At 45.5% G+C, this 15,000-nt stretch overlaps 1 protein-coding gene and 1 pseudogene across 2 annotated transcripts in view; both read right to left on the bottom strand.

Annotated features, from left to right (window-relative positions):
• LOC308160969 (unconventional myosin-X-like) overlaps positions 1–2,693 on the bottom strand; it is a 91,463-nt pseudogene extending 88,770 nt beyond the window's left edge. Inside the window, exon 1 of the transcript in view lies at positions 2,620–2,693. The product of the transcript in view is annotated as an unconventional myosin-X-like (transcript). The remainder of the gene's footprint in view (positions 1–2,619) is intronic.
• Positions 2,694–12,088: 9,395 nt separating this feature from the next.
• Positions 12,089–15,000, bottom strand: part of LOC308160968 (thrombospondin-type laminin G domain and EAR repeat-containing protein-like) — a gene marked incomplete at both ends in the record, with an annotated part of 35,948 nt that continues 33,036 nt past the window's right edge. The window contains 3 exons of the mRNA XM_080534891.1: positions 12,089–12,242; positions 12,710–12,811; positions 13,818–13,996. Of these exons, the coding sequence (XP_080391017.1) occupies positions 12,089–12,242; positions 12,710–12,811; positions 13,818–13,996 (435 nt within the window). The remainder of the gene's footprint in view (positions 12,243–12,709; positions 12,812–13,817; positions 13,997–15,000) is intronic.

Genomic DNA, 15,000 nt, shown 5'->3' with positions numbered 1-15,000 from the left:
TCACGTTATTTAAAGTGTCACAGTTTGCAGGCTTGAAATGTACATGTTTGTGCCTCAGCACTAGCTGCCATACAATCCGTCCGGACTGTCCTGGGCCCAGAACTTAGGCCTTTGCTGTGTTCAGGGCCTTGACGGCCCTGTGGTAGAAGCAGTTCTTCAGTCTGTTTGTCTTAGCGGCCGGGGTCCTGTACCTCCTTTTCGAGGGCAGCCTGACAAAGTGTTCGTGCCCAGGGTGGGTCGGGTCCCTGGAGATCTTGGAGGCCTTCCTGAGACAGCGTGTGTTGTACAGCTCTTCCAGAGAGGGGAGGGGGGCGCCGGTGATCTTCTGTGCTGTTCTCACGACTCTCTGTAGCGCGTTTCTCTCCGCTGTTGTGCAGCTGTAGAACCAGTTGCAGATGCCGTAGGTGAGGATGCTCTCCACTGCGCCGCGGTAGAAGGCCACCAGTATCTCCTGCTTGTTGTGTTCTTTCCTGAGGCATCTCAGGGTGTATAGCCGCTGTTGTGCCCTCTTGATGGTGCCTTTTGTGTTGTCCTTCCAGGCCAGGTCATCCCGCATGTGATGTCCCAGGAATCGGAGGGTTGAGACTCTCTCCACGTTCTCTCCGTCGATGAGCAGGGGCTGGATCTCGGACTTTTTCCTCCTGAAGTCTACGATGAATTCCTGGGTCTTTGACTTGTTTAGCAGCAGGTTGTTAACCTTGTCACCATAGCAACCACAAACATGGCCTCCTCTGACACACACACACACACACAGGCGCACACACACACACACACACACAGCTATTTCACCATAGCTCACCACAAAAATTACCTCCTGTGACATTTATTGCACTTTCCCACTTTTCCACCGTATGTTCCTTCAGGCTGAGGCAGAACACACACACACACACACACACACACACACACACACACACACACAGGCTGAGGCATCAGGACCCCCTCGCCCTCCTTCCTACGTTCACTTCCTGTTTTGTTTACAGCCTCATATTTATTTGCTCTCGCTCACACACACACTCACACACACACACTCACACACACACACTCACACACACACACACACTCACACACACACACTCACACACACACTCACACACACACACTCACACACACACTCACACACACACACTCACACACACACACACACACACACTCACACACACTCACACACACACACACACACACACACACAAACACCACACGCACACACGCACACAGGGAACACACACACACACACAGAAGAGAACACACACACACACACAGAATACACACACACACAGAGAACACACACACACACACACACACACACACACAGAGAAGAGAACACACACACACACACACACACACACACACAGGAACAGCCCTAGTCTATTTGTGGCCAACATAGCTGTTTTCATTGTGACGCTCCGTGGTAACCATGGTAACCAGGAATGTCCAGAAAACACACTCAGACAAAATTATGGAAACACCTTCCTCTGCTAGCATTGTGACTAGCAACACACACACACACTCACACACACACACACTCACACTCACACTCACACTCACACTCACACTCACACTCACACTCACACCAGTGGCGGCTGGTGCACATTTTTTTGGGTGGGGCACAGCAGTGTGGCGGGGGGGCCTTCTTTCGATTTTTTCCCCGCGTGCACGATTTTTTCCCCGCGTGCACGCGCATAAAACACGCACTGGCGTTACAACCATTGTATAATTTCAACTTTCACCCTTAAAATGACCGTGTGGCCATGGAGAAGTTACCCTGTCAACTACAGACACTGAGGTGGAAGAGTGACCGGTCTATGGACGTCGGTACGGTCCAATACCCAGTGTCAGACAAGGAGGAAGTCTAGTCAACAAGGCTAGTACAGGCCTCACAGCTACACTCAGGTTAATAAAGGTAGCAGATGAATATGTGTACTATGTGTCTGTGTGACATGGCTACATCAATGAGCAGAGATGAATGCTGCAGTCAGTAGTACAGTACTATCTATTTCATAGACACATGATGGATGATGATGGAGAGTGATGGTGGTCAACACATCACAGCAGGTCAACACATTCAATGATGTATCACAACCAGAGTGATACTCTGGTGCTTTAGTACACTGGTACTCTGGTGCTGTAGTACACTGGTACTCTGGTGCTTTAGTACACTGGTACTCTGGTGCTTTAGTACACTGGTACTCTGGTGCTTTAGTACACTGGTACTCTGGTGCTGTAGTACACTGGTACTCTGGTGCTTTAGTACACTGGTACTCTGGTGCTTTAGTACACTGGTACTCTGGTGCTTTAGTACACTGGTACTCTTGTGCTTTAGTACACTGGTACTCTGGTGCTTTAGTACACTGGTACTCTGGTGCTTTAGTACACTGGTACTCTGGTGCTTTAGTACACTGGTACTCTGGTGCTGTAGTACACTGGTACTCTGGTGCTTTAGTACTCTGGTACTCTGGTGCTTTAGTACACTGGTACTCTGGTGCTTTAGTACACTGGTACTCTGGTGCTTTAGTACACTGGTACTCTGGTGCTTTAGTACACTGGTACTCTGGTGCTTTAGTACACTGGTACTCTGGTGCTTTAGTACACTGGTACTCTGGTGCTTTAGTACACTGGTACTCTGGTGCAGGGAATTTCTGAGAAGGATCCAGCTGCATCCGCAGGGTGTCGACACCCGGACGCATGAAGACCATATTTGGTTCGAGCGCGTCATCACATAAGTAATCGCGAGAAACCTCGAGATTTTAAAGGACTTTAGAGGACCGTGAGATTTTAAAGGACAATGGCCAATACAGTTCAGGTGAGAATTTCCAAATATGATTAATGAACATTATAGTTTTCAGATATGTATTTATTATTTAGGTTGTTGGATGTGTTACGCATTTGAAAAAATGCGTAACACATCCAAAAAAAACATTTTGTCTCAACAGTGAGAAGCAGCTGTTTGACCATTACATGGTCGAAATTTGAGCGAAGAAGAAAAAAGGAAGCTGAAAGACCATAGAGACAATGTTAAAAGAGCATTGGCGATAAAGTGCAAACAGCAATGATTTATCACTCATAAGATACACACTGGCTAGACCCCTGGTCTAGTGGCACTTTTCCTGGAGGCGCTGTGTACAGGTTTTTCGCCCCTGCTTGCCTGCCGTGCGCTGGGCTCCCTGGGCCTCTCCTCGGGGGCCCCCGGCCGGCCTGCGTGCTTGGTCTGTTCTGCCGCTGGGGCACCTGACCCGGCTAGCCTCGTGCAGGGCTATGATAGTCTGAGCCTGGTGGGCTGGGCCGGGTGCGCCGGTGGTGGGTCGGGCGTGTGGGGACCCTCGGGGGGGTTGTGGGGGGCCGCGGCTTTGCACTGGTGGGCAAACTGGTAAGTAGTCGCTCTACGACTAGAGGGCTGCAGGGGAAGTTTCCTGGATGCACAGTGCACAGGTTTTTTTACCCTTGCGTCCTTTTGACCAAGCTATCACTGGAACCTGGACACTGGACACAACACTGAACACTACACTACACTGGACACTGAACATCTGTCATTACGTGAAGCGCATTGAGTCGCATCTTGTGAGATGCGCTATACAAATAAAACTTGAATTGATTTGATCCCTTGTACACTTTTTTTGGCATTTGTGTTGCAACACACCTGTACATTCTGCACTCTACCCTGTTAGGCCCTTATTTTACTCTAGACAGAAGGGTTGTAACACTTGTTATTAATTCCATTTGGTATACCTCATAAACTTTCTTGCATTTCTGGTGTTTGCATTTTACATATTCTAAATATATGCTATCTACATGTCGCACTGGATGGGGTTAGTGCTGTTGACTCATCAGAAAGTAAAGACTAATTCACAGAGTGTATGAAGATTCCAGTAAGGGTTTTGTGAAGGAGCCCTAGTGCTGTTGACTCATCAGAAATAGAATGTTTTATTTAGCTCATCAGTGGGCACTCAGCACCATAGACACCTCCAGCCCAGCACCTTGCACCACGGTTCCTGCCCTGCTCCATGGATTACAACGATGATCGCCTGACCCTTGCCTGACTCCACCAAGTCCTTTGCCTGACCCCTCAAACCTGTTTGACCTAATAAAGTCCCACACCTGGGGTCATTGACATTCATTTATTTATATACAGTTAGGTCTGGAAGTATTTGGACAGTGACACAATTTCCATAATTTTGGCTCTGTATGCCACCACAAAGGATTTGAAATGAAACAATCAAGATGTAATTGAAGTGCACACTTTCAGCTTTAATTCAAGGGGTTGAACAAAAATATAGTATGAAACGTTTAGGAATTGCAACCATTTTTATACACAGTCCCCTATTTTCAGGAGCTCAAAAGTAATTGGACAAATTAACATAATGTTCATTTTTAATACTTTGTCGAGAATCCTTTGCAGGCAATGACTGCCTGAAGTCTGGAACAAATAGACATCACCAAATGCTGGGTTTCCTCCTTTGTGATGCTTTGTCAGGCCTTTACTGCAGCAGTCTTCAGTTGTTGTTTGTTCGTGGGTCTTTCTGCCTTTAGTTTTGTCTTCAGCAAGTGAAATGCATGCTTGATTGGGTTGAGATCAGGTGATTGATTCTGGCCATTGCAGAATATTCCACTTCTTTGCCTTAAAAAAGTCCTGGGTTGCTTACACAGTATGTTTTGGGTCATTGTCCATCTGTACTGGGAAGCGCCATCCAATCAACTTTGCTGAATTTGTCTGAATCTGAGCAGACAGAATATCCCTAAACACTTCAGAATTCATCTGTCTGCTTCTGTCTTCTGTCACATCATCAATAAACACTAGTGACCCAGTGCCATTGGAAGCCATGCATGCCCATGTCATCACACTGCCTCCACCATGTTTTACAGATTATGTGGTATTCGTCGGATCATGAGCCGTTCCAAGCCTTCTCCATACTTTTTTCTTCCCATCATTCTGGTACAGGTTGATCTTAGTTTCATTGGTCCAAAGAATGCTGTTCCAGAACAGGGCTGGCTTTTTTTGATGTTTTTTTTGTCAAAGTCTAATCTGGCCTTTCTATTCTTGAGGCTCATGAATGGCTTGCACCTTGTGGTGTACCTCTGTATTTGCTTGTGTGAAGTCTTTCTTTTATGGTACACATGGATAATGATATGCCTACCTCCTGGAGACTGTTCTTCACTTGGCTGGATGTTGTGATGGGGTTTTTCTTTACCATGTAAAGGATCCTGTGATCATCCACCACTCTTGTCTTCCATGGACGTCCAGACCTTTTTGTGGTGCTGAGCTCACCAGTGCGTTCTTTTTTTCTCAGAATGTACCAAACAGTTAATTTGGCCACTATTAACGTTCCCACTATCTCTCTGATGGATCTGTTTTGGTTGTTTTTGCAGCCTAAGGATGGCCTGTTTCACTTGCATTGAGAGCTCCGTTGACTGCATGTTGTGCGTATACAGCAACAGCTTCCAAATGCAAATGCCACACTTGGAATCAACTCAGACCTTTTACCTGCTTAATTGATAAAGAAATAATGAAGGAATAAATAGCCCACACTGGCCCATGAAACAGCTTTTGAGTCAATTGTCCAATTACTTTTGGTTATTATATATAAAAGAGCTATAATTCATAAACCCTTCCTTCAATTTGGATGTGAATACCCTTAACCTAAAGCTGAGAGTCGGCACTTTAAGCCCACTCCTATATTAGACCGTAAATTATGTTGTAAATCTCATATAAGATACGTTAGATCCAAAGTATCAAGGAGTATTGCAGTATTGTGTAGGACAAAACATATTCTGGAACAAAGGATGTTGTATACTCTATGTTGTTGTCTTGTCTTACCATATTTGAGTTACTGTGTGGAGATATGGGGAAATGCATATAAAAGCACTTTAAACCCATTGATTACACTACAGAAAAAAGCTATGAGAATTGTACATAAGGTCGGATATCGTGATCACACAAATTCCTAATGTCAAATGCCTTAAAGCTCATGGACTTATTCAAATTTAAACTGTCACAGTTAATGTATAAAGCAAAGACTCAAGAACTCCCAGGTAACATTAACAAATGATTTATAGAGAGGGATAAGGGATATCATTTGAGAGGTAACCACAACTTTAACAAGGGTTATGCTCGCACCCATCTCAGGAGCAGGTGCATATCATTCTACGGAGTTACCATATGGAATGGACTAGAGGAAAATATGAAGGAAAGCAGAAATATTGCTCTATTTGAAAAAAGAAAAAAGATTTTTGTTAAATACCAAAATGAGGAAAGGGAAGGTTATTAATCTTCTGGAAACTAAGGTGTGGTTTTCTGTGTCTTTTTCTTCTGTATTACATTGTGGATACTGATGTTTGTTATTTATTTATTTTGTGTTTCAGTATTAAGAATGGAAAAGTATTAGAACGGATGATACTGAAATATATGTATTAATTAATTGGATTATATAATGTAAGCATAATTGTTAAGTATAAACAGGGGTAGGACAGGCTTCTTCCTACTCCTTTTCGAACAATTGATAGGACTGTACTCTACATAAATCATGTTCGAAATAAAGATTCATTCATTCATTCATATTCATTATATAACTGTAACTTGTGTATGACTGTAACTAAGATGGGGTTCAGCAGATGACAAACTTCAGAGCCAACAGGCTCACAGCCGCAGAGGACGACCCCCTGCTGGCGGGAAAGCTGAACACCTTCTACGCCCGATTCGACGAGGGGCGAACGGAGGTAACCGCAACACAAACACCACTCTCTCCAGCTCTCAGCAGCCTCACCCTCACAGAGCATGAAGTGAGACGCGTACTGAAGGCGGTGGACCCCAGGAAAGCCTCGGGGTCGGATGGCGTCCTGGGACGGGTGCTGAGGGACTGCGCCGACCAGCTGGCCGGGGTTTTCACCAACATCTTCAACCAGTCCCTGTCCCAGGCCACCATCCCACCCTGCCTGAGAACCTCAACTATCATCCCAGTCCCGAAGAAAAGCACGGTGAGCTGCCTAAACGACTACCGCCCGGTGGCACTCACACCAATCATCATGAAGTGCTTCGAGAAACTAGTCCGGGCCTACATACTCACACGCCTCCCGCCCAACCTGGATCCATACCAGTTCGCCTACAGAGCCCACAGGTCCACAGAGGACGCCATCGCGACGACTCTCCACGCCACTCTATCCCACCTGGAGAGGGGAAACAGCTACGCGAGACTGCTCTTCGTGGACTTCAGCTCCGCCTTCAACACCATCCTTCCAGACAGGCTAGTGACCAAACTACTAAACCTGGGTCTATCACACTCTATATGTGCGTGGATCAAGGACTTCCTGACCGACCGCCCCCAGAGGGTGCGGGTGGGCCCCCACACCTCCACAGCCCTCAGACTCAGCACTGGGTCCCCCCAGGGCTGCGTGCTAAGCCCCATCCTCTACAACCTCTACACCTACGACTTCACCCCTGTCCACCCCAGCAACTCCATCGTAAAGTTTGCAGACGACACCACCGTGGTGGGATGCATCTCGGGGGGGGGGACGAGGCGGCGTACAGGGATGAGGTAGAGCAACTGAGCAAGCTGTGCAAGGTTAACAACCTGCTGCTGAACAAGTCAAAGACCCAGGAAATCATTGTAGACTTCAGGAGGAAAAAGTCCGAGATCCAGCCCCTGCTCATCGACGGAGAGAGCGTGGAGAGAGTCTCAACCCTCCGATTCCTGGGGATGCACATGCGGGATGACCTGACCTGGAAGGACAACACAAAAGCCACCATCAAGAGGGCACAACAGCGGCTATACACCCTGAGAGTCCTCAGGAAGGAACACAGCAAGCAGGAGATACTGGTGACCTTCTACCGCGGCGCAGTGGAGAGCATCCTCACCTACGGCATCTGCAACTGGTTCTCCAGCTGCACAACAGCGGAGAGAAATGCGCTACAGAGAGTCGTGAGAACAGCACAGAAGATCACCGGCGCCCCCCTCCCCTCTCTGGAAGAGCTGTACAACACACGCTGTCTCAGGAAGGCCTCCAAGATCTCCAGGGACCCGACCCACCCTGGGTACGAACACTTTACCAGGCTGCCCTCGAAAAGGCGGTTCAGGACCCTGGCCGCAAGGACAAACAGACTGAAGAACAGCTTCTACCACAGGGCCGTCCAGGCCCTGAACACAGCAAAGACCTAAGTTCTGGGCCCTGGACAGTCTGGACGGATTGATGGCAGCTGCTGGACTGAAAAAATCAGGTGTAGTGCTGAGGCACAAACATGTACATTTCAAGCCTGCAAACTGTGACACTTTAAATAAATGTGAAATAATACTATTGTGCAATATGACAACCCTAGTCGTCTATCTGTACAGTATAGTACAGTGGATAGTGTACATAGCCTTTATTTATGTAAACCAGCTCCTTCCCTTCTTGTGATTTTTTTCCCCCTTTCCTAACACCAGGGGAGCCACCCCTCCTAAATTTCGTTGTTTGGTACCTGTTCTGTAGCAATGACAATAAAGTCCATTCATTCATTCATTCATTCAAGATGTTTTGGTAAACAGCTAAAATAACACAAATTCTGTCTGTGACCAAATATATATATGGGCCTAACTGTAGAATCCATTGCTGGAAATGTGTTTATTTGGTTTGTTTTAAAAACTAAGCATTAAGTGAATAGGACGAAAATTATCTGTCATATCCATAAACACTTGAAATACGAAAATACAAAAATGCATCTATCTCATATCGAAATGCCTAGTAAGCGAATGATCTGTCATATCCATAAATACTTGAAATATGAACTTGAAATCTTCCTCAGCCACCGTAGTAAGGCGATGACGTAGTCCAAACCAAATATGGGTCGACATGCGTCCGGGTGGAGCACGTGTCAGATGCAGCCGGATATACTTGGAATTTCTGGTTTGGACCCGGAAATTGCCAAACGTCACGTTTGACGTCAGACTTAACAACCGAATTGCATGTTTACCCACTGTCACTTAGTCTAACTATTCTAGTGTAATTAAACGGCGAATCAGTGTACCTGTCTCTTGTTTTTATGAACGAGTTAACATTATTCATTAAAAAAATCCTTGAAATGATTTGAGATCGAAACAATCTATTGGATAATTCATGTACAGAAATGCACTGCAGTACTAACTGATGAACGCATGAGGGCGCCATCATCACGGCCAATATATAGGGTTCGGGTTTCCTTGTGTTCCCATTCAGAATGCGAGTTCAGAGAAAATACACAAGTCCACAGCACCACCTAGTGGCCAGGAGCGTTTATCCCTCTCTCCCTCACTCTCTGTCTCTCTGTCTGTCTCTCTCTCTCTATCTGTCTCTCCCTCTATCTCCCCCTCTGTCTCTCTCTCTGTCTATCTGTCTCTCTCTCTCTCTCTCTCTCTCTGTGTCTCTCTGTCTCTCTCTCTCTGTCTCTCTCTCTCTCTCTCTGTCTCTCTCTCTGTCTCTCCCTCTCTCTCCCCCTCTGTCTCTCTCTCTGTCTCTCCCTCTCTCTCTCTCTCCCCCTCCCCCCCCCTCTCTCTCTCTCTCTCTCTCTCTCTCTCTCTCTCTCTCTCTCTGAAAGCTGCTATGTTGGAGATAAATCATAATCATTGTAAACCAAAAACACAGAATAGGAGGAATATTTTATTCAAAATAACATGTTTCTAAGACAATTACAAATATGTAGCTGGACCCGACATGTAGTATAGCTTATCTTTCAGGTAGGAAGCACATATGGCCAGAAAGGAACGCAAATGACACACTGCAACATCCCAGTAGACAAAGAGTCTGAAAGACGTCACCTGGACGTCCTAGAAAGACGTCACCTGGACGTCCTAGAAAGACGTCATCTGAACCCACATCCCGGCTTCCCTGAGGACGTCTTTTGGACTCTTTGTTTACTGGGATCAGTGTTTAGCAGAATCAAACGGTTTGTGTTGCTCTTGTGATATTCTAAAGAGTAGACAGTGAAATTAAGGTCATGTTCTCACATGAAAGTCCGAATCAGGACCCGGAGCAAGTGGATGAGATTGCAACATTGTTGCATAAATATCTAACCAGAGCGGAACCACCCTTTTCAAGCGGAGCATCCGACGGGTATTTGCTGCGGGAGCGACTTCGAATGTGCGTTCTTCTCACAGCTCCAAACGACGCAGAGCAAAGCGAATTTGATCCTAAACTCCGATTCAAGTGAAGCAAATGTTCTAGTGAGAACACACCCTTAGAACCATGGCTATTTTTATTTTTTATTTCCTGAATTGTCTGAATATTTCTTCATGTACTCGTCTCATTGCTTCAACTCTCACACCTCCTCAAGCTTGGCTGATATATTCAACCATGGCTGATATTGATAGCTGCCCATGTTACATATCTGTGTGCAGTGCATTGTCCTTTTAAACTATGACATGTTAAATCTATGAATGCATTTCCCCCTATAGCCTAAATAAACTACAGTATATACAGCCTATATAAACGTATAGCTAGATATTATTTTTCAATTATAATATTTTTTTTTTTTTTTTTTTTTTTTTTTTTTTACAAATATGTAATTGTGAGCTACATGTAAAATGCTACAGATAAACCTCGACATGGCTTTCAGAACATCAGTTCCTGACAGGACGTATGAAGACCTTCACCTGGTCCTTGGTAGAGAACATCAGGTCCTTGCTGACGTAACGTATGACGTAACGTATGACGTAACGTCATAAATACACAGCAGCCGTCTTTGACATACAGTAGGTGACGCCGTTATAGGACGTCGTTATAGGACGTTGCCTCAGAAACGAGATATCGTATCTCACTGGGTTATTCTGATATCCTAACAGAGCTGTTTCCTCATCACGTCTGCTTCTAGATTCATAGCAACAGCCGTGTCCATTCATAGCAACAGCCGTGTCCATTCATAGCAACAGCCGTGTCCGTTCATAGCAACAGCCGTGTCCGTTCATAGCAACAGCTGTGTCCGTTCATAGCAACAGCGGTGTTTGTGTTCCACTATCCAGGGTTCCCGCGCTGGTCAAAAAAGCCTTAAAGGCTAAAATCCAGAAATCCAATCGACAAGGCCTAAAAAGGTCTGAAATGTCAGCTATTCGGTCTAAAAAAGAGCCGCTAGGTCTTAAAAATTAGATCCTGCAAGGAAATCAGTCCGTCTATCATCTGTTTACACAGAAATTAATCAAGCTGGAACCAAGAAAATGCCAATTCGCTTCCTTTTTTGTCTGTATGGCAGTGAAATCCCTAATGTCATCACCTCGAGGATGACAAAAAGCTATCATATGGTGTCGCGAATAGGTCAAAAATTCCATTCAAAGAGATCTAAAAAGGTCTTAAATTAGACTTGTTGAAACTTGTAGGAACCCTGACTATCAACCTTTCACCATCTCTCTCTCTCCCTCTCTCTCTCTGTCTCTCTCTCTCTCTCTCTCTCTCTCCCTCTCTCTCTCTCTCTCTCTCTCTCTCTCTCTCTCTCTCTCTCTCCCACTCTTCCAAGCAGCACAGTGATGTCACTCATAGTTCCACGGCGTGACACTCTCCATGAATCTCCACCAATCGAGAGGTTCTATTACACATGCCGTTTTTTACCTGACGCTTTTATCCAAAGCGACTGATATTGCAGTGAGTGCATCTTCTACATGTTCCAGTATATATATATATATATATATATATATATATATATATATATATATATATATATATATATATATATGGTCCCAGTTGGGAATCGAACCCACATCCTCCTAAGAATTCTCAGTACCATGCTCTACCCACTGGAGGACCACGATTCTGGGTTGTGAGGTGACTCTGGTAAGAGGAGTGATGCTGTGAGGGACCAGGATGGAACATATCAGGAAGTCTTCAGTCTGAAGACCTTGGACAGGGCGGAGGTGGTCTAACATCTCAGAAGGTCTGGAACAGCTCAGTAGGTCTTCAGCTTGAAGTCGTTGGACAGGGAGGTGGTCTAACATCTCAGAAGGTCTTCAGTCTGAAGACCCTGGACAGGGAGGTGGTCTAACATCTCAGAAGGTCTTCAGTCTGAAGACCCTGGACAGGGAGGTGGTCTAACATCTCAGAAGGTCTTCAGTCTGAAGACCCTGGACAGGGAGGTGGTCTAACATCTCAGAAGGTCTGGAACAGCTCAGTAGGTCTTCAGCTTGAAGACCTTGGACAGGGCGGAGGTGGCGCTGGAGTACAGGAGGAAGGAGCCCTCGGCGGTGGTGAAGAACTCCCAGTCCCGACAGCCGATGGTGGGGAGCCAGTGGACCGGGACGAACCCCTCATAGCCCTGCCACCTGCAACAGACAGCAAGGTAGGTAGAGAGAGAGCACCACATCAAGGTAGGTAGAGAGAGAGCACCACATCAAGGTAGGTAGAGAGAGAGCACCACATCAAGGTAGGTAGAGAGAGAGCCCACATCAAGGTAGGTAGAGAGAAAGCCCACATCAAGGTAGAGGTAGAGAGTTAGATCAAGGCTCTGATGGGTATTGACACACATTAAAGCTACAGGAGATCGGGGCGAGTGCGTTCCAGCCACCTGCGTCCTAATGATGGAGCAACAGAACAGCTGCAGGTGGGCACTGGGCCTGGAGAAAGCCCCGCCACCACAACATGGAGCCTTTAACACTGGAACAGGCGTGCCCTTTTTACCTACGATAACCTCAAATTTCAAGACCCTCCTTTCATGACTTGTCCTAGATATGTGCGTTCTACCACCCAGCATCCTTACATTTTCTAAATCACATCAGAGAGTAGGACTCACCTGTATATAACACTGTTTAGGGAGTAGGAGTTTCCGTCATGTGAATTGGCCACCACGAGGAACTTCTCGTCCCCCACAGTGAAGAACTCCCAGTCCACTGCGCTGTGAACACAAAGAAGGGTTACATTATAATAGTAATAATAATAATAATAATAATTCATTGTATTTATAAAGCGCTTTTCTGGGGCTCAAAGACGCTGACAATATGGGAAAAACAGAAAACACAGAAACAACAAGCAACAGATAACATGAGCAACATAGAACACAGAGTTAACGAACAGGCACAGGGAACAATTAACACAGCAATGTCCAGGGGGGGAGGAGGGGGGGTGGCAGGGTTAGGGGAGATGGTTAGGGGTAGGGGAGGTTGTATGCGTGTCCAGGGGGGGAGGGGGGGTGGCAGGGTTAGGGGAGATGGTTAGGGGTAGGGGAGGTTGTATGCGTGGGAGAACAGGTAGGTTTTGAGGTGGGATTTAAAAGTGGAACGTGAGGACATGGAGTACCTGGAGAGGAATAGTGGATATGCTGTAAAAAAGCAATATTTTTTTTTAGAAAGTAGCAAAAATATGTGACACAGTCTGATCATTTGGTCCGCATGTCGGCAACCAATCAAAATGTTCGGACTTTCCTTTTGAAACACGGAACTACGTTTCAACGCCGTTGAGAATCACGACACAAACTCGCTAGTCAAGCCAAAACACTGCAACAACGCAATGGATTGGGTGAGTAACCCCTCCACTGCTACCTAGTTAACTATAACACTACTTTACATTGTTACCTAGTTAACTAGAACACTACTTTACATTGTTACCTAGTTAACTAGACCACTACTTTACATTGTTACCTAGTTAACTAGACCACTACTTTACATTGTTACCTAGTTAACTACAACACTACTTTACATTGTTAGCAGGCTCACAAAACAAGCTGTGTTAGTTGACTAGCGATGTGTCGTTGGTTTTCAACAATGCGGAAATGTGTCCACGTTTTTAGAAAGAAAAGTCTGATCGTTACACAATATCCCGACATGAGGACCAAAGCATCAGAACGTGTCACACATCTGGTGGGTAAGAACCAGACCTTGGTGGACACTTCCGACACGACTGACCTGTTAGTCACAATGTCCTGGAACTTGATGAAGGTCTGTGTGATCAGGTTGAGTTCGTAGATGGTGGAGTTGATGGTGTACAGGCTGGGGCCTCTCTCCCCCAGGCTCTGCCCATTGGCCACAGCCAGGAAGTACCTGCCTCCTATCTGGAACATCTCCCAGTCTGTGGCCCCGGCAGTCTGCAGGGGTCAGGGGTCACGGGTCAGGGGTCAGGAGGGGAAGAGTTCAGGAAGTTCAGGAAGAGAGGAACTCATTTTACATTTACTTTTTTGGGGGCATTTAGCCTAGCAGACGCCTTTCTCCCAAGCCACTTAGAATTTAGTTTTTCCAAGTCAGTGGATCATCTGTCCACAAGACATCGTAAAAAATAAAACATAAAGTAATCTATGCTAGGACGAGAGGGAGTGTGTTATACTGAATATCAGCACGGCTGTGATTGGGTCGTAGGAACGAGGCCGCAGGCCGAGTAGAAGACGATCACAGCCGTGCTGATATTCAGTATAACAGCACGACCTCCAGTGTGATATTCAGTATAACAGCACGACCTCGAGTGTGATATTGCTTTTATACAACAGTTCTACAGCGCGATTTATTAGTTAACAGTAATAAGCGACAACAGATTATGATTTGTTTGTTTATTTAATCATAGAAATAAACAAAAAATAGTTCCGCAGCTGAACTTCAAATGGACTGTTGCCTAGTAACCTGAACACAAACATGTAGTCTAATTCACGGTCATTTAGTAGAACATCTGTGCGGTGGAGTGATACATATAGTTAAAAGTCCCAGTGCTGTTATACTGTATATCAGCACTCATGGAATGCCTCTCCTCCAATCAAATTACTTGGTCGGAAATAACTGTTGTATAATTGTATTTATAGAAGGGAGAAACTACAGAGGGGTAGAGGGGATGAGGAGGTCTTTAGGAGGGACAGGATCAGTAAGAGAACAATTTGAAACATCGGAAACCTCCATCATAGAGTTATAAGTAAACATTAAAAGATTTTTAAAAGATTAAAACAACTGAATTGTGATCTATGTGGTGTTAGCAACACAATCAGTAATGCCTGTTTCATTATCTTTGGTATTGGCGACAGCATTATCCACTTACATTTACATGTTTGGCAGATGCCTTTATCCAAAGCGACTTTCAACAAATAGATTGATAGATCTCTACTGTCTC

The sequence above is a fragment of the Nansenia antarctica genome (genome assembly GCF_963989245.1).
Source record: "Nansenia antarctica genome assembly, chromosome: 6".
NCBI classification, from domain to species: Eukaryota; Metazoa; Chordata; class Actinopteri; order Argentiniformes; family Microstomatidae; genus Nansenia; species Nansenia antarctica.
Note: the sequence above shows the minus strand (reverse complement) of the source record. Positions and strands in the feature narration are given on the sequence as shown.